The sequence below is a fragment of the Lontra canadensis genome, unplaced genomic scaffold (assembly GCF_010015895.1).
Source record: "Lontra canadensis isolate GAN:19392208 unplaced genomic scaffold, GSC_riverotter_1.0 scaffold1, whole genome shotgun sequence".
Classification (NCBI taxonomy): Eukaryota; Metazoa; Chordata; class Mammalia; order Carnivora; family Mustelidae; genus Lontra; species Lontra canadensis.
Genome location: NW_022630995.1, coordinates 35,087,162 through 35,107,411, shown reverse-complemented (window position 1 = coordinate 35,107,411; position 20,250 = coordinate 35,087,162). Strand labels below are relative to the sequence as shown.

General features: G+C 39.9%; 1 protein-coding gene across 2 annotated transcripts in view; it reads right to left on the bottom strand.

The window, feature by feature from the left end:
* RFC1 (replication factor C subunit 1) overlaps positions 1-20,250 on the bottom strand; it is a 75,700-nt gene that overhangs the window by 6,825 nt on the left and 48,625 nt on the right. The window contains exons 8-21 of one of the 2 annotated variants that reach the window (XM_032853226.1): positions 19,931-20,018; positions 18,272-18,555; positions 15,759-15,866; positions 13,123-13,302; positions 11,860-11,964; positions 9,277-9,679; positions 7,508-7,620; positions 5,855-5,969; positions 4,495-4,604; positions 4,132-4,269; positions 3,879-3,974; positions 3,656-3,754; positions 1,752-1,906; positions 1,510-1,627 (exon numbers count right to left, since the gene is read on the bottom strand). In XM_032853226.1, coding sequence (XP_032709117.1) covers positions 1,510-1,627; positions 1,752-1,906; positions 3,656-3,754; positions 3,879-3,974; positions 4,132-4,269; positions 4,495-4,604; positions 5,855-5,969; positions 7,508-7,620; positions 9,277-9,679; positions 11,860-11,964; positions 13,123-13,302; positions 15,759-15,866; positions 18,272-18,555; positions 19,931-20,018 — 2,112 coding nt within the window. The remainder of the gene's footprint in view (positions 1-1,509; positions 1,628-1,751; positions 1,907-3,655; positions 3,755-3,878; positions 3,975-4,131; positions 4,270-4,494; positions 4,605-5,854; positions 5,970-7,507; positions 7,621-9,276; positions 9,680-11,859; positions 11,965-13,122; positions 13,303-15,758; positions 15,867-18,271; positions 18,556-19,930; positions 20,019-20,250) is intronic. The other variant, XM_032853236.1, reaches the window with a different exon arrangement.

Genomic DNA, 20,250 nt, shown 5'->3' with positions numbered 1-20,250 from the left:
AAGTAAACTGGCACTTGGGAAAATATTTTTAAAAATGTATCCTTGAATGTCTTTTAAATCCAGGGCTCACACTTTTTAAAAACTGGAATTATACATAAATTTTGTATCCTGCTTTATTCTAATAATATTCTCTCATAAGCATTTTTCATATTAGACAGTCTTTATAAATGATTTTAAAGACTGCACAATATTCCATCAAGAATGTTTACCATACTCATGCTCCTATTGCCAGACATGGAGATTTTCTCTGATTTCTAACAGTCTCAAAACTAAGGTAATATTTTTGTTCATTAAGCTTTTCTCATGTTTAAAGTTATTTCTTTAGGATAAATTTTTAAAGTCACAATTATTAGTATAAAAACTGAACACTTATAAAACATAAGAGAAAGGATTCTTTTTTTTTTTTTTTAAAGATTTTATTTATTTATTTGACAGAGAGATCACAAGCAGGCAGAGAGGCAGGCAGAGAGAGAGGAGGAAGCAGGCTCCCTGCTGAGCAGAGAGCCCGATGCGGGGCTCGATCCCAGGCCTCCGAGATCATGACCTGAGCCGAAAGCAGCGGCTTAACCCACTGAGCCACCCAGGCGCCCCGAAAAAGGATTCTTAATATCCAGAATGAATCTTTGTTTTTTTGGTATCCCAACAATGTACAGGCAGAATTAAGAGAGGAGCAGGCCTTCCAGAAGTCCCTTGCTTATTATTACTTGGGACAATAATACAGTATAAATATGTAAAACTCAGGAACAAATAACATTAATTATGAAAGTTTGCAAAACTCTGTTTTGAGTGAAAGTTACCCCTTAAATAAAGTGCCCAGTATAAAGCTGCCTCTTCAGCAAGGAAGAAGAAAATCAGAGTTCATGTATCAGAGAAGTAGCCCCTGACCTGCCCTGGCTTCATCTCCAAGCAGGAGCTACTCAAGTCACCACTGGGGAGCACCAAGAATGACAAAAAAGAAATGGATTGATTCTTAAGGTAAAACAGAGCAAATGAAACTTTTGACTAACATCTTATTTATGTCTGGAATCTAACATTCCTATTTCCATATGTCCATTTACATAAAAACATTTTGAAACCCTGAAAAATCTGGCTATTTTTATGTTTTATTTTTATTAAGAAATGGACAATTGTGACCCCAGAGTGTTTTGTTTTTTTTAAAGATTTTATTTATTTGACAGAGAGAGATCACAAGTAGACGGAGAGGCAGGCAGAGGGAGAGAGAGAGAGGGGGAAGCAGGCTCCCTGCTGAGCAGAGACTCGATCCCAGGACCCTGAGACGCGGGACTCGATCCCAGGACCCTGAGATCATGACCTGAGCCGAAGGGCAGCAGTTTAACCCATGGAGCCACCCAGGCGCCCCAACCCCAGAGTGTTTTAATCTAGAACAGACATTATCTTGGCCGCAAGAGCCATAACGTTCCTCTGGTGCCGCATGTAACCACAGGAGCTCGCAGCTGTTTCGTTCTCCCTGCAGCAGAGTCTGCATCTTAGGGAGAGCCCTGGGCTTACCTGCGTGGGCAGGAGACTCCAGTTCTGCTTACTCCGGATCTGACGGTCCACTAGGTCACCATCACATATGCTGTCTGCTGCTCTGCTTAAAAGCATCAAGTGCTTTTTCATGTCTCCCCTGCATAAATACACCAGTTTGGGTTATACCACGGTCCATACTCATGGCCCTCTCTCCCAGGAATGTGGCCTTCCCTGTGCCAGCAGGGAACGAATTCTACCCCTCACAAGCTCCGAACACTCACCCTGCAGCCACAGGCTTCACGTGTACGTAGTTCTCCTGGACAAAAAGGGGTGCTATCGAATAATCATGAAAGAAGAGATCTGACTTGTCCATAAGTGACATATGAGCAGTCTCCTCTCCAGCTGCAAACACTTTCCGGGCAACATCAAATGGGCCCTAAAAAAGAGAGGGACACACCTAGTAGAATGGCCAATGTCCAAAATACTGACAACATCAAACACTGCAGGGATGTGGAGCAACAGGAACTCTCGTTCATTGCTGGTAGGAATGCAAAATGGTATAGTCACTTGGAAGACAGATTGGCAGTTTTTCTTACAAAACTAAATCTACTCTTACCATACCATCCAGCAGTTGTCATCCTTGGTATTTATCCAAACAAACTGAAAACACACTACACAAAAAACCTGCACATGGATCTTTACAGCAGCTTTATTCTTAACTGACAAAACTTGGAAGTAATCAAGATGTCATTCAAAAGATGAATAAACTGTGGTAGACCCAGACACTGGAGTATTATTCACCACAGAAAAGAAGTGAGCTGTCATAAGGCCAGGAAAAGGTATGGAGAAACCTTAAATGCATATTATTAAGAGAAAGAAACCAATGTGGGGGAGCCTGGGTGGCCACTGGTTCAGCATCTGACTCCAGATCTCAGCTCAGGTCATGATGTCAGGGTCACGAGATGGAGCCCTACATTGTGGAGCCCACATAAGATTTTCTCTCCCTCTGTCCCTCCCCCTGCTCACGCTTGCTCACTCTCTCTCTCTCAAAAAACAAACAAACAAACAAACAAAAAAACTGAAAAGGCTATATACTGTATGATTCCAACTACAGGACATTCTGAAGAAGATGCAACTATGGAGACAACAAAAAGATTAGTGACTGGGATACCTGGGTGGCTCATGTCAGTTAAGCGACTGGCTAACTCTTGATTTAGGCTCAGGTCAAGAGCTCAGAGTCATGAGATCGAGTCCCGTATCAGGCTCCACCCTGAACATGGAGTCTGCTTGTCCTCTCCCCCTGCTCCACCCCCTGCTCATGTTCTCTAAAACAAATAAATAGGCTAAAGATCAGTGATTGTCAGGGGGCTAGGGAAAGGGATGGATGAAAAGGGGGAGTACAGAGTATTTTTAGGGCAATGAAATTATTATGTGTGACATACAATGGTGGACCTAAGCTATGACACATTTGTCAAAACCCATGCAATGTACATGAGGAGTGAATTAACCCTGATGTAAACTAGGACTTTGGGTGATAATGACTTATTGGTACAGGTTCAGCTGGAACAAATGTACCACTCTGGTGGGGGATGCGGACAGTGGATGAGGCCATAGGAGTCTGGAGTATGGGAAAATAAGAGAAGTCTTTGTACCCTGTGCTAAATTTTGCTATGAAACTAAAACTGCTCTTAAAGTTTATTGATTTAAAAAAAAAAAAAGAGGGAGTTACAAACACTACTTAATCGCTGCTCTAACTGTAATAATAAATTCTGACTAGTGACTAGGTGAAACAGAACACAGATAATTAATACAGACTTCTAGTTTCAAGTTTCAGAGAGGTTATTAAATAATAAGTCATTTCAAACAGGTTATTCCAAAAGTTCCAAACTTCAAAACATGAAATCTATATATAAGGGACTCTGAAAAGGCCATTTTATAACTACTGAAGCATAAGTATAATTTAAAACTTCCATTGCTCATAATTTAAAATGTACACTAAAAGTCCTTGAGGAAAAATTCATTTGAATTAGAAAACTTCTTAGGAGCTGTCTTTCTTATTATAAATATCTACAGGTTCAACATGCGTATCCAGGAACTACAGTAACTACTTTGACTAAGTTAATACAAGCAGAACAAGAAATGCTTTAGCTTGAGAAAGTAACTAAGAAATGGAAATTTATTTTACCAGTCTGATATCCTTCTTGGCTCTATGAGAATCAGCCTTGGCCTGGTCATAGGTTAGGGCCTTACTTCGTGCACACCACATACTCAGATTGTGTAAAACCTAACAGAAATCATAAATAAGACTAGGTCAAGGTGGGAAAATAATGCCACTCCTCCTCTCTGAAAAGTTAAAGGCATTAATTCAAAGGAATCAGCAACTATTACACAACATGTATTTAATTTACCTGTCTGATATCTTGATTGGCTCCCAAAATTATTTCATTCATAGCTGGAGGGGGAATCTTCAAACCCTCTTTAAATGCAATAGACATCATAGCACCCTGAAATTGACAAAGGAGAATCATAAACTTTTTTTTTTAATTCACATAATCAGATATTTTTAGAATATTTATCAGGTACTTTTTAAAGGTAACTTTTGAGAAATACCAAAAAAGAAGAAGGAGAGTGTGATGGAGAAAAAAATTCCAATCATCATACCTTAATCTGTTCAACTCGAGGTCTTTGAAAACGAAGATCAAAACAATAATGAACCAAAGAGCGAATCTTGGGATGATTTCTATCATTGCACATACAAATAATGGGAATTTTTGTATGTTTTATCAGACCAATTAATTCCTAAAAGGCAAATTTGCAACACAAAAATAATTATTTAAAAACAACAACAACAACAAAATACTACACAAAGTATGTATTTTAGGTTTTGAAAGCCTTGGCAATACGCTTTAATTGCTATAAGTATTACAGCAACATTAGTTCTTGAAATATTAAAAAAAAAACACACACACATAACTACAACTAAAAATCAACGGTAAAACTGCAAAACTACAGTGCTTTCACTACCTGAATTCCTCCCCTGTCCTCATTGCCTGCCATGCCATCTACTTCATCCATGATGAGAGCATGTTTCGTGCTTACTGAATGGGCTGTTCCGCCTGACCCGTGCTGAGAAGCTATGGGATGGGACAAAAAAGAAAACTGTTCAAAGGCTGTTATTTTATTTAAAAAACATGTAAAATATTTTAAACCAAAATGCAAGAGGCACAAGCATATGCAGATGAAAAGAAATTCCACCTCCCACCTTCCCCGCCTCGGGTATCCTTATACATACTAAAAACATGGGTGCAAAAAAAATACACAACTTGGTTTTATCAGTCAATATATTTTGGTGATCTGTTCCTTATCTGTAGATATACAACACCTCATTTTTTAAGGCTGTTTAATAATATCCCATTTTACCATATCTATTAGTATCACAGTATCATAATCACTATCTATACATAGTATCATAATCACTACCTATTGATAAAATATGAAGATGCTTCCAACCTTCTGCTATTCTAAATCATACTAAATGAATATCCTGACAGATGTGATTTTGCATACATACAAGTATATCAATTGCTAAATTCCAAGAGCTGGAATTTCTGAGCTAAAAGGTCTGTATAATGTAACTTTTGAAAAATACTGACAGACTACTGTCCAGAGTAGTACCAATTAACTAATACTCCCACCAGCTAGAGTGACCGTTCCTGGGCAAATTCTCTTGAATAATGATTTGCTACCATAGAAAGGAGCAAGACTTCAGAGGACCCTGCAATATCCATCATAAATTCTAAACCAGCACTACTCAGTCTGTAGTTTGAGCATCTTATTTTTCCCATACACTCTGACCACACCAGACCACCAGCTACAGCCCAAAACACAGTGTCACCTTCACAGTTTCTTCTCCTTTGCTACTGTCTTTGCCTATATGACCTCTTCCACCACAAATAATCCTCTTTCAACCTCCAAGGCCTGTCAAACAAATATCCCCCTTATCCTGGCTTTCCCGAGGGCCCCAAATCAAATCATTTCTTCATCTATAAGCCTCTATTACCTCACTCATCACACTGAATCACGATAATTTATTCACTACCCTCTTCACAAGATTCACCTGTGAATCCTCTAAAATAATGTGCAAAACCCATCAACGTATCCATGTATGTCTTTTAACACATTCTTAGAAACTGCTAAGACCTGGGAAAAAAAGGCCGGGGCCGGCGGGGACTATTGTCCTGTAAGCGTTCCATCATTAGCCCCAGGATTTAGCAGGGTGCCTGGCACATATTAATGTTCAATACTGGTTCCTAAATGTTTAAGTGAACTTGTTTTCCTGACATAAGCAAAGAAAACCAAAATAAAAACTCCAATAGCCACATACTTGAATAAAAGCCTGTGATGCTGGTATTATTCAGTGATTCAGCAACAATCTCCTTCAAACTGTTCTTATTCCGAGTGTCACTTGCATTCAGTTCCACGTAGCTATATCCCAATTCCTAATCAAAGTATTGGAAACCGTTATTGTCACAAGGCAAATTATTAACTCTCTCAAAAATAAAGCCACCAAAACAACATAAGGAGCCACGGATTAAAAAAAGAGAAAGACAATGAGATAATGTGCCTCACGATATTGTGAGATTTTTAAAATATATACGTATATGCCACGCGCACACACAAACAAGTGCCATCTTAAAACCATAGCTGATAAATCACTAATCTAGAAGAGTATACCTGAACAAGTAATCTTACTGTTTGCTTCTGAAAATCCTATAAAGAATTAAATACACCTATCCCTAGATTTCAATTTCAGACATAGAATTAATTTACTATAAGATAACAAAAAGTAATTCTTGGCTCCTCAAGATAAAGTTAAGTCATTCGTTATCAAACCATCCGGATACATAATCTTCTTACCCAGCTGTGAAAAATCAAGTTTTTCTGACTCATTTCCCAAAACTGATTACACTGATTATAGGCATTATAAAATGCCTTCATGCAATTCCCCTCCAGAATAATGATAATAATAAAGGGAGAAAAGAGTCGTGTTTACAACTGTAGAGACTAGGAAAAAAACTTTTTTTTTTTTAAAGTTTACAATAGACTAGAAAATATATAGCTGTTCTATCAGCTGAAATATGCTCTGGCCCATAAAACAAGGGCAAAACAAAACCACCAGCTTATAGGACAAGGGTTGGGAAATCCAGTCATATATTTAAAATAAGTTTTAAATCCCTCATTCTGGGACACCTGGGTGGCTCAGTTGTTTAAGCCTCTGCCTTTGGCTCCGGTCATGATCTCAGGGTCCTGGGATCGACCCCCGCATTGGGCTCTCTCCTCAGTAGGGAGCCTTCTTTTCCCTCTGCCTGCCACGCCCCCTGCTTGTGTTCTCTTGCACATGTGTACGCGGGTCTCTAACAAATAAGTAAATAAAATCTTAAAAAAAAAAAGTAAATATAAAAATAAATTAAATAAATAAAATCTCTCCTTTTATCATTCTGATGCCACTTCATGTATCACTTCACATTCTGCTCCATGACCTCTGGTTTGCTCTAGTGTCTCCTCCTCTCATGGTCTAGATATGGCAGCCGTAGCGACATGGGCAAAGGCAGGCTCCCAGAGCATGGGCCACCAGCCTCCTCTGTAAGCCCATTTCATTTGTCACATGAGGATGGTAGGAATACATATATTCAGTACAGAGAATTCTTACAATAGTATGTAAAATATTTCTATCCGTAAGAGTCTCTAAGACACATTTATACTACCCAAAAGATAATGCACCCAAGGGCTTAGCACACTGCCTGGCACACAGGTAAATATTACCTATTATTTTAATTACCAACGTTAAGAAAAGGATGAAAATGACAAATATCCCCGGAACCAAGGTAAATTCTGAAAGTCTGACTTTAGAAAAGTCTGTATGCAGCATGTTAAAATACAGATACCACAGACCTACTAACACACGCACATGTATGTACCTGCTACACGCGCCCGTTCCCGGGTCAGCCTTCCAACTGCACGACAGCAGCACACTCACCTGACAAACCAGAGAAGCTGTGGTTGTCTTGCCAACACCCGGAGGGCCTGAGAGCAGCGCTGCTTTAAAACTAGAGCCATCATCTTTGCCAGCAAATTTACCGAACTTTGCTGCTGGGGAAAAAAGAAGTTCCAGAGTGTTAACCTATATGCCCTAAGAGAAGTTCAGTATTGGCAGGAATCACTGCGCACGAACCGAAAATCAAGACCAGTTCTCTGGTTTACCTCTAAATCTGCAGAGTATTTTCTACAAACCATGAACAACACTTCCAGAGCGCTTAGTGAGACCCAACTAACTGCCTACCTCACTTACACCCAAAACGAAACACTAAGACTAACTCTGAAATTCTTATTTGAAACCATAATTGTAGGAGTTTCCTTTCCTACAAAAGCACAGGTCAGGGAGCGGAGTCATCTGGGCTCCAATCCTAACTCCTGCTCCCCTAATCCCACCGCTCACCAGCGGGGAGAAGAGATACAACCTGCCGGGCCTATTTCCTCGCTCTGTAAAACGAGGGTGGCAACAGTAAAGTGCCTGGCAGGGATACTGTAAGGATGAGCGTGCTGAGCACTGAGCCAGGCATGCCTCAATGACCGTCAGCAAGCCCCTCAGCTACCGGATCACAGAAAGAATGAACTGAAGATGGTGTGTCTGCCACTATCCTGCCCAGCTCAACTCTAGAGCATTCTTCTCCCCTTATCACACAGGTGCCTGACTCATCAAGGGTGCTCCGTACAGACACGACGACGGAGAGAGAGAGATGGCTAAGCCTGCTACAGGCATGGGAAAAGGGACTCTAGTGCCCCCGCAGCTTTATAAAGTCTTCTCCAGGAATACAAAGCACTATAACCCCCTTTATGGTAGATTTTACGTGGTTTCAGAAAGAGAAGAGAAGCCCAACTTAACCCTGCATCTTTACAATTACATCCTCTACCTGGCATAAATAAGCTGGCAACATCGGCCAGTGTCCAGTGAGCAGACAGACATTGATAACCCAGCCATCACTCTGGGAATTCGCTGGGCTGCTGCCTGAATTTTGCCTTCTTACTTCTCACACGGTACCCTCCAGGGCCGCGGGTGAAGCTCGGGAAGACACTACTAACCTCTGTGACCTGAAGCCTCGGTTCCACCAATGTCCTGGACGTTAAATACAGAGTGTACCGTTCAGTGTCATGACCCACACATGGCAAAGCAGTGCAGGAACCAGAGCTCAGGCCCACCGAAAGCCAATGCGCCACTGGGATTTTCAGGCTGCCTCGTCTGGGAGTGTGCCTCAGCTGTTGATCTGCACACGCGCCCCTCCACCCCCAGTCTCCCAGGCCCTGCCAGGGGCTCGCTCACACATCTGCAGACCTTGGTACCTGTACTCTTTCCCACACAATGCTCCTCCTCCGCTTCGCCTGGCTAACTCCCACTTAGTTTCCAAGTCTTTGCTCGGCTCTCCCTTCCTCCGGGGCTGGGAGTGCACGTCCCTGAGCTGACACCTCCACGCTCTCCGCGCCCTCCACTCACCCCTACAACAGTACTTAGCACAGCTATCTTCACTGCTGCTTCATCTATGTCCGTGACTGACTGTGAGCAAACGGAGGGAGGCGGCTCCGGTCACAAGAGCACCTCCGGGGTCCAGGACAGCGCCTGCACTCAGCACAGGCTTTCCATGTCTGTGCTGAGAGATGAGCGGCCCAACTATTCTACTCCCCCACAAATGCGGAACTGAGCAATCACATGGTGACAGACACACACAGAAACGAAGGAAGCTGTAAAATCACCGCGTTTCGTATCCTCGGACGGACTCCTGTGCCAGTTCTGGAGCCAGCGGAGGAGTTTGTTGGCGCAGCTCTGGTCACCTTGCTGTCCGATTATGGTCTTGAGCGAGGCGGGCTTGTATTTATCCACCCAGAGCAAATGTTCCACTTTGTTTTTTTCACTGCTGTCATCAGCCAAATTCCTAGCCTGGCTGTCACCGTCTGTCTCCTCAGCCACCTGCTCCTCGAAGTCCAGGCATCTCCAAAACACACCTGTTCCCTTTTTTGGCGACTTTGTAGTGCTGTCCTTTTTGGGAGTCAGTCTGCTTTTTTTGGATTCTGATTCCTTCTTAGTTGGGCTAATTTTTCTTTTTCCTTGGTCTTTTTTTTGAGGTGTTCTTTCCAATTTGGACTTTTCTTTCTTCATCTTAAAAATTGGAAAGGTGAGGAAAAAAAGAAATCTAATAAGATTTACAGAGTATCTCTCCTGCTAAATTTGCTCTCTGGGGCAATCTGGGATACCCAAGTGAGCTACCCAAACATGGGTCTGGTTTTTTACAATAAACCCTGCCTTTGTGGAAATCACCACCTTCCAAACTTTATAAAAATTAACAAACACACCAAAAAGCATCCAAATGCCATTTTTTTTGGTGAGACCATATTAGTTTACAAATAATACATATTCTATAATCAGTCTGAAATCCAAGATAAAACATTAAGAAATTTTTGTTCCAACTTTGACTCGTTAAAAGTCAACACCTCCACAAAAACTTGTACACAAATATTCATAGCAGAATTATGATATGTAATCACACAATTATATTACTATTACAGGCAAAGAATAGAAACAACCCAAACTGGCCATCAACTGAAGAATTAATAAACCAGATATGGGATAGACACACGACAGAGTGTCAACCACAAAAACAGGGGAGCAGAGTCTTGACACATGTACTTTAGTGCAGCTGGACCTTGAAAACACAAGAGGTCAAAAAAGCCAGATACAAAGGGTCACAAATTGCATGTTCCCCTGTAGATAAAATGTCCAGAATAAGCAAATCCATGGAAACAAAAAAACGGAACAGTGGTTGCCAGGGGTTGGATATGAGGAATGATGGCTAACTGGCTATGGAGAGTGATAAAAATGTTCTAAAATTAGATACTGGTGATGGTCGTATGATCTCGTGAATATACTAAAAATCTCTGACATACATTTTAAAAGGGTGAATTTTATGGTGGGAATGTCTCAAAAAAGCAAAAAAAGGCGCCTCTTTGCCAGGGAGTGGATGCTGAAATTAGTGGGTAAAATATTTGAGGAGAAACAGGATATTACCATAGTATTAAAGTTCCCTCCAAGATATTTATCAGTTACAAAGGGGAAAACAGTCACTTTACTAGTGGTGAAACCAGTCAGAAGCCACCTTAATCAAGATTAACATCACCAATATGAAGACATATCGACTCAAGGTTGTGAGGTCAAGCCCCGCATCGGGCTCCATACTGGGCATGGAGCCTGCTTAAGATTCTCTCTTCCTCTCCCTCTGCCTCTCCTCAACCCCACCTCTCTTAAAAAAAAAAAAAAAAGAAAGAAAGAAAGAAAAAAGAAAAGAAAAAGATGTATTAACATACACATCTAATATTATGTACTGAGAAGAACAAAATACCACTTCTGTGGAATCCTGCCAAAAATGTATAACCTCAATCTAAGCATAAAACATCAAAAAACCCAAACTTGGACACATTCTACAAAAGAGCTGACTAGTACTCATGAAAAGTCTCAAGTCTGGAAGGCACCTGAGTGGCTCGGTCAGTTGGGCATCTGACTCTTGATTTCAGTTCACTCATGACCTCAGTATCCTGGGATTGAGCCCCACATTGGGCTCTGCGCTCAGCACGGAGTCTACTTCTCCCTCTCCCTCTGCTCCTCCCCCTGCTTGCACACTCTCTATCTCTAAAGTAAATAAAATCTTAAAAAAAAAAAATGTCTCAAAGCCAGGGCACCCATGTGGCTTAGTCAGCTAAGTGTCTGACTTGATTTTGGCTCAGGTACAATCTCAGGGTCATGAGCCTATGTCAGGCTCTGTGCTCAGTGGGGAGTCTGCTTCTCTCCCTCTCTCTCTACCCTTCCTCTTTCCCTCTGCCCCTCCCCCTGCTCGTGCACACGTGCTCACTCTCTAAAATAAATAAATCTTAAAAAAAGAAGTCTCAAGGCCACAAAAAGATAAGGAAAGGCTGAGGAACTGTCACAGATTGGAGGAGATATAGAAGATACCACAACTAAATGCAGTGTGGGATTCTGGAATAGAAAAAGGACAACCGGGGGTAATGTGAAGTTCAAATACCACCTGTACTTTTAGTTAGCAGTATGGTATCAGTGTTAATTTCCTGGCTTTGATAACTTTTTTTTTTTAAAGATTTTATTTATTTATTTGACAGCCTAAAGCAGAATCCACCTGCTCAGAAGGAAATAAGGTAGGTTCATCTGTGGTAGAAGGGGAAGTTAATCTTTTAGGCAACAGGCCTTTAGCCATTCATGAAATGTCTCTATGAAATAGGAAAGTTGTTATATATATCAACTTAAATAAATAAAGTTCATTTTATACAAACCTCAGCTTCAACTGCTATTTCATACTTAGACTTCTTGCCTGGCATAGTTCGAATCAGATTCAACAGGCCATCTTCATCAATAATATTTGTCCCCAAAGCTGCTGCCTATTGATTAAAAATATAAATGATTAAAACCATATCCTAACCATTATTTTGTTTAAAAAAAAAAAGAAGAATTCTAGGGTCTGTTCATAGGTGAAAACCACATTTGTAAATTAGAAAAACTATAGTATTTTTAAAAACCATATTCATGAAAAAGTACCATTAAACAAAGAAAATAACAAATACATCCCCTAAGAGTGACAGGTTGGCAATGGACATGTCATGTTAGCACTTCTGTGGATTGCTTTATCTTCTCTTCTACCCTAGGAGGGGCAAAGTCACTAGGCCCTTCCAAGACAGACTCGTTGGAAGTTTTCGTTTTCTCCCACCAACTTCCCTGTTAAAATAACTCTGATGTGTTCATCTCCAAGTGATGAATTATGACTGAAGAATCAGAAAAGTCCTCATCCTCCCCAAACTCTCTCATAAGCCATGAATAGCAATGTGACAGCTCTGGCCAATGAGACTTCAGGGGAATTCTACAAGAGCTATTTCCAGGAAAACTTACAAGACCAATCACAGTTAGTGAGATATCTTGCCACTGCTTCCTTTTTCTGCCTTAAATGTGAACTTGAATGCCTACACTTATCTTGCAACACAAGGCAATGTGCACGGAGACTAAAGCTACCAGAAGGGTGAGAGAGATGGAGGACGGAAGTAGCCTAGCTACATCACTGAGCTGGGGGGCCATCCCCAGCAATCGTCTGTCTGTGCGATTCTTACTGGGTAAGAAAATAAGCAGCTATTCGCCAAACCACGTGTACCAGATATTCTGTTACTTGGAGCTAAACATAATTTTCCCCAACACTAAAAGAGCTTTCAATACACAAAACGTAAGATGGAGACTACAGAGGCATATGCAGGAATATTTAGACTGAAAGAAAAAGAAAACTACATTTGCTTCTATCTTTGAAAAGTGATCTAAAATATTACACCAGGAAAGTCAACTAAACAGGAACTGTGCCTTCAACTAGAAAACCAAAATCTTTAAGGTAAAGCCAAGAACACTTCTGCGGAAGAAATAATATAGGGATGAGATTACTTTTCCAATTTTTTTCTTCACTTAACTCTGTGTAGAGGGCATTACGACAAATGGTCCCAGTAAGACCCTGCCAAGGCAAGGAGGCTATTTCACTGTGCTTAGAAGACAGCAGGACCCACCTTATCACTCTTGGACTGTCCACTATCACGACCCATGACAAGGTAGTTTGTTTTCTTGCTGACATTTCCTGTTACTTTTCCCCCATAACGCTCAATTAGAGACTTGGCCTCATCTCGTTCAATGGACTCCAGCACTCCTGTGATTACAAATGTAAGGCCTTCCAAGCAATTTTCAGCTCCCTAAAAACCAAAACGTTCAAGCAGAGAGGAAATTACACGGTAGCCTTCCAAAGAAATATTTGGCATCAAAACTGCAGGAAGTTGATTTTTCTCATCTGACATCATAAATAATCTCAGCATGAAAAATTTGCAGGAAATTCACAGCATATAAGCAGAACCTGAAATTAAAGTCTGAGAAATTCTTACGTAGGTTAGCATTTAATAAACTTACAAAACCAGCAATGAAAAATATACATCCAATACAGTTCACAAACCTTATTAAAATTATCCATTCGTACTACTCTCATGTATTTTTTAATATTTAAACCACTAGTTGACTTGCAAAACTTTAAATAAACAACAAGATATAATCCACCTACAGAATTTGTTATTGTTAAAAAGGAAAGATTTGATTCTAAAAAGGCTAAACAAGTTTGAGCTCCTGCCCTTCTCTCTGACTGTTTACTCTATGACAGAAAATATAACAACCTGCGAGTAACTTAAAGGCAAGATTGTATTATCTCTTGATTAGAAAGATAACTCGATATACAAAAGACACTGGCCAAAGAGAACCAGGTAGAGGAGACATTTAATCTTAACTGGAACTAGGTACAGTTATAGGCTTTTTTAAACTTTCGCAGTGGTTCAATAAAATGATTCAACCAAGCAAAATGAAAATTATGTAAACCATTCCAAGAGACTTATTTCCCTCTGAATAGAGAACTGAGATCAACATAGACTCAAAACAAGCCTGAAAGGAAAAAGTTAAACAAAATTCAAAGACTGCCCCATTACATGTCCAATCCTTCACCATTCTGGTGAAGGGACGCCTGGGTGGCTCAGTGGGTTAAAGCCTCTGCCTTCGGCTCAGGTCATGGTCTCAGGGTCCTGGGATCGAGCCCCGCATCGGGCTCTCTGCTCAGCGGGGAGCCTGCTTCCCTTCCTCTCTCTCTCTACCTGCCTCTCTACCTACTTGTGATCTCTGTCAAATAAATAAATAAAATCTTTAAAAAAAAAAAAAAAAGAATCTTTCTTGATGGGGGGGAAAAAGCTATAAATCTGCTTGGAGAGAAAAGGTCTGATGAACAACATCTCAAGATCCCTTTCAAGCCTGATATTCTAGGACTGAAATGATCTTGTGAACACTAAAGTATTTAAATTCTTCTCAACAAATTCAAAATGACCCTGGAAAAGTCCACATGCAAGCCTCTTTCCCACACCCTAATCACCTACCCTGAACTATTGCCCACTGTGGCTCTGAATATATATTTTACAACCAATCTCAGCATTTTTAGCCTCTCAACCAAACTTTTCCATTCTAGAACACTTACTGCAGGACCAGCAAGTGACCCAATATCCTCAACCTCTATTCAGTACTTCCTCCAGCACCTTGCCTTCACTGAGTCCCCTAAGGACCCCACTTTGCCTAACGTCCTCTCAAGCAGGGGCACCTGGGTGGCTCACTCAGATAAGCGTCTGCCTTCGGTTCAGGTCATGATCTCAGGGTCCTGGGATCGAGCTCTGTATCAGGTTCCCTGATCAGCTACTTCTCCCTCTCCCTCTATGCCACCACCCCCCCATTTGTATGCTCTCTCTCAAATAAACAAAATCTTAAAAAAAAAAAAAAAGTCCCCTCAAGCAGATGAGCTTGCTGAGTCTTTTTTTTTTTTTTTTTAAGATTTTATTTATTTATTTGACAGAGAGATCACAAGTAGACGGAGTGGCAGGCAGAGAGAGAGAGAGAGAGGGAAGCAGGCTCCCTGACGAGCAGAGAGCCCGATGCGGGACTCGATCCCAGGACCCCGAGATCATGACCTGAGCCGAAGGCAGCGGCTTAACCCACTGAGCCACCCAGGGGCCCAAGTCTTAGAGTCTTAAACCACATGCAAGAGGCAAGGCTAACACCTTCCTCTAGCCTCCTACACAACCCATCAGCCCCTTAACATTCACCCTTACCCCTTTTTTATCAGGAAACTACTAATTTCCATTTGTGATCTGATTCCTCTCCCTTTCTACTGCCTCAGAAACCTCATACTACATTTGATTATCCTTCTCTTTCTGGTATGCTTCAATCTCCCTTTCTGGTGGGTCCATACTATCAGCAAAAAGTACTGGTCTTGTGACCACCATATTCCTCAAAACTGAGCCCCTCTAGGGTTGTGGATTACTTAAAGGAAAATTCTTCTTTATAGAATCAAGCTGTAATTCGTAACATAAATAAATATCCCTAAATCACAAAGATGGTGACTAAGGCTTTCCTGTTAAATTTTTTTAAGTAATCTCTAACCTCCAACGGGGGGGCTCAACCTCACAGCCCTGAGACCAAAAGTCACACATTCCACAGAGACTGGGCCAGCCAGGCACCCTTGTGTTAACTGTTAATTATCAATTATCTACTGCTAGGAACACGGTGAATACATGCATAGACCCAGCGGCCAGAGGCCCCGACAGACTAGCCTGCCTCTCAACATTCATACCTTCGGTATTTCTTTGGAGCCCAGAGCTTTGGGACCTTCTCGATTTAAGTAGCTTCGATAAGCTTGATAATTAGTGCGTCTCTTCTCAGAATCTTCAGGACTTATAGACTTTGGGGAAAGGGGAAAGGGAAAAAAAAACAAAAAACAACTGAATAAAGTCATGCAAAATTCACGTAAAATTAAAAGTATGTATCACTAAATAAAATTAAGTCACTTCTATCTTTGGTCCGGAAATTAACATTTTAGCTACACAGGTCCTTCCCGGTTTAGACACGCCTGGCTTATACACTTCCCTGCATCAGCTCTTCTCAAGCTTTTTGACTCTCTAAAGGCCCTGCAAGGGCCTAATGCAAGATTAGGTATACGAGCCAAATTGCTACCCCCAAACAGAGAAACAAAAAAAGGATACTTTATTTCAAAAATTCTTGAATTTTTGAAATTGAATTTCAAGTTCTTTTCCATAATATATTCATGCATATTTCAATGAAAAAATTAATTTTCCCTCAAGTATACTTGATCACACAAGAAGATACCCCATGTTATCCCATACCCTTGCACACCCCTCAAATAAAGTAGATGGCCCTATACCTCTGAGTATATGAGCACAACAGGCTGAGAACTGATGCCTTCATTAACAGCAGGTTCAAACAACAGACAAGCTTTGTTCCAAAAAGCTGATACATTTCCATACGCCACCACCTCCCTTCCAGGTTTAATCTCTCCTATTCTGTTTCTCTCAGGAGACCTTACTAAGGGTCTATCTCAGAAAATTCTGGGTAAACTTTTCAAACTATATACCCTTGGACTCACTCCAATTTTCTGAATCAGAGATATGGGTTATGGATAGGGCATGTGTATTTGGGGGAAAAAACATCCTAGATAATTCTGATCTGAGAACCACTACAAGAATGGTCTCATGTTTTTTCTACTTCCTATTTTCCATTTTTTTAACTTATAAGCCAATTCAAATCCCTTTGAGAATTGAAAAAATATAACTTTTATACAAATAATTTTAATCAATAAAATAAGTAAGCCTCTTTGGCTATATGTAAGTCATCAGAGGCTGCCCCCAAACTCTAAGCCTACTTTTTTAACAGTAGTTCTCAAACGCTGGAGGCCATTTGTATCCATCTGAGCTTATTAAAATATATCTGCCCAGACTACAAAACCATGTATTTAACAAGCTTCACAGGAGAATCCAATGCATACCAAAATGGGAAAATTATTCATTTATAACATTAATTCTACAAAAAATATAATTCTGAATTATAAACCACTTATAAAGTAACTTTGAAACACACCCATTTATGAAGTCCAAATTTAACCAAGGAAGACTGAATTTATTAAATCCTCAGATATTCTCCAAACTGCTAAAAGTAAAAGTTCTAAGTCATTTCTATTCCAACTTTGAAAAATAAGGTGAAGAGTAAAGTAACATTTAAAGGTTTCTTCTCCCTTAATAAAAATAGACCGGCCTCTATAAAATGAACATACTTAGCGTGCCTGAAGAAAACACCCATCCACCAGGTAAGTATTTAGTGAAGAAAAATTGGAGACCAAAAAGTTAATTGTTCCCTTAACTATATTTATGAGCACTAACCACACACAAAAGCATCTAGAAATCACCATTTCACTGTTCTGCACTAAAAAATAATGGTGATGAGCAGTTAAAATAGACAATATTCTACTTTTAATTTTAGTGCCTAAGAGGCTTGAAGGAATAGTGGCTTCTCACTACAAATCTTAGTTGGTCCCAAATTACAGATTCGAAGAAACCACTCAATTCTCAAACATACATGGGAACAAAGATTTTGAAAAACATTCTGCATTAATTCATTGTTTCTTGCCTTTGCAAATGATTTCATTATTTCAACACTGTTACACAAGAGCAAAAAGGGGTACCCTCAGGACAAATCCAAATGATTTTAATAATAATAGCAAAAACATAGCACTTAGTATGTACCAGGCACTATTCCAATATTTCAATATTAACTCAGATACTGTTATTATCCCTATTTTCACAAACGAGGAAACCAAACTGAAGAGAAAGGAAGTAACACATCTGCTCCATAGCGGGGCTACGTGATCTGACAATGGCTCCAGAGTCCGTGCTCAGAGCCACCATGCTATTATACTGCTGTTTTCTGGGCCTCAGAGGACAAGTTTAAAGTTGACTCTGCTACTTACTAGCTGGATGATCTTGGAAAAGTTACTGAACTCTATCATCAGACTGTTTCCTCCTCACCGAAAACTAAATAATAAAAGTAAGTCATCTTACAGGGTCGTTGTGAAGATTACATGAGATATCGTATGTATTAGTGCAATCTCCAATACACTCAATAATAAATACTGGCTAGTTCAGCTATACTAATAAGCTATACTGTATAACAGCATCCAAGTCAGATAGCTTAAAAGTGCTATAATGATTTATAAGACTAAAAATAAAACTTGAAAACAGTCAAACCCAAATCAACACATAGCCCCCAAATGATACACTTTTAGAAAATTTCTACCTCTTTTTTAGCTGGAGAACTTTTGGGTTTCTTAGGAGTTTTTGTCTGTTCTTTTAATTCAACAGCATTTTCTTTTCTTTTTGAAGCCATAGGCTCTGTTTCTTTATAAGAACTCTCTCCCCTTTTTTTCAAAAGGGCCACCTTGGAACTGGCTTTTGGAGAAGTTTCTCCTATTTTGTGAGGGGACGACTTCAAATGTTGCTGAGATCCTATCAAACTTTCACATTTAGATTGCTTCTTGGGACTGCAGTTCTTTCTGTCATCTGAAAATTGTTCTGTTTTTACTAGGAAGAAAGAAAACATTATGACTATTGTTTTGAGAAAAAAGGTTCCCCAAATCAAGATTTTTTTTTTCATTTTTCAACTGAATAATCTTAATAGCATACAATGTCATATCATGATTTCTTTTTTTTTTTTAAGATTTTATTTATTTATTTGACAGAGAGAGATCACAAGTAGGCAGAGAGAGAGCGGGAAGCAGGCTCCCTGCTGAGCAGAGAGCCCGTGTGGGGCTCAATCCCAGGACTCTGGGACCATGACCCGAGCCGAAAGCAGAGGCTTTAACCCACTGAGCCACCCAGGCGCCCCGTCATATCATGATTTCCTAACATTCACATTAAGATTTTAGTTCTTTACACAGAACACTTTTAAAAAAATTAAACATTTGTGCATTTTTATATAACCAGTTCAAATTAAAGGATCTGTCTTTTTAGATATAAATGGCTAATGGGGTGCCTGTTATAACTTTTGAAATATAAATGATTTAAGGGGCAGCTATAAATGACTTATGGGGCATCAGTTAAGCATCCTACTCTTGATTTCAGCTCAGGTCAGGCTCTTAGGGTTGTGAGATCAACCCCGTGTCAGGCTCTGCACTGGGCGTGGGGCCTGCTTAAGATTCTCTCTCTCCCTCTGCCCCTCCCCACCCCCACCAAAATAAATAAATAAATAAAAATGACTCATCACTTCAAATGATATAGTAAACTACATCTAAGGACATGGCCTTTACTCCATAGATAAACTTCAATGACCTGAAACCTAACACAGAGAAAACTTACTGAGTAGAAGAAATTTAACACAGAGAAAACGGACCCTCTCCCTCCCATTCTCTCCCTTTCCCTGCTCACCCAAGGACACTCTCGCAAATAAATAAATATTTTTGTTTAAATTTCTGTGTTTGTAATATAGTCTAAAAGCCCCAAATCCTGTAATTTCAAGACTATATGAATGAATTTACTTACAGGATTAAGACCATCTATACTAGCAGATGCTTAGATTATCAGGACCAGTAAAAAGTAAAACCTACAAACGATCAGGAGAGATTCAGATGACCTGGACAACTATGAGTCAACTCTATGAGCTCGAAACATCTAGTTGTCTGCCATGATACACCGAGGCCCATATTTTGCGCTACACTTAGAAATTACCATTAACGTGAAACCAAGAACCAACGTACATTTTTTACAACAATCATAGACAGGCATTCAACACCAGCTAATATCCAAATACAGCTTTCAAAGTATCTAAGAAGAACATGCTTCAATACTCCTATGAAATAATGTCTAGCAAACAATACAATTACTGAATAGAATGTTTAAACAAGTTACCATGAATTTTCTTCTGTAAATGTTCCAGCTTACTTTCCTCTGTTAGCATTACCTTTATGAGGAGATTTATGTTTTCCTGCTTTACTTAAATTGGCTTGGACAGATGAAAATGCTCCTTTCTTTCCTGGGTCCTTCTGAGCCTAAGAAAATTTCTAAGTGTCAAATGTGACGAATAATAAGATCTGAGATCCACTACTACCACAAAAATATGTTGTTAAAATTGACCAAAGTTTTAATTTAATTAATTTAAGTTTTAATTCTAAGATTAAGGGTCACCTTCCAAAGCAAGAAGACATACAATAAATTTTTATTCATTCATCCCTATACCTTCTGAGCAAAATGAAACATTTTTTTCTTACGTTTAACTTTACA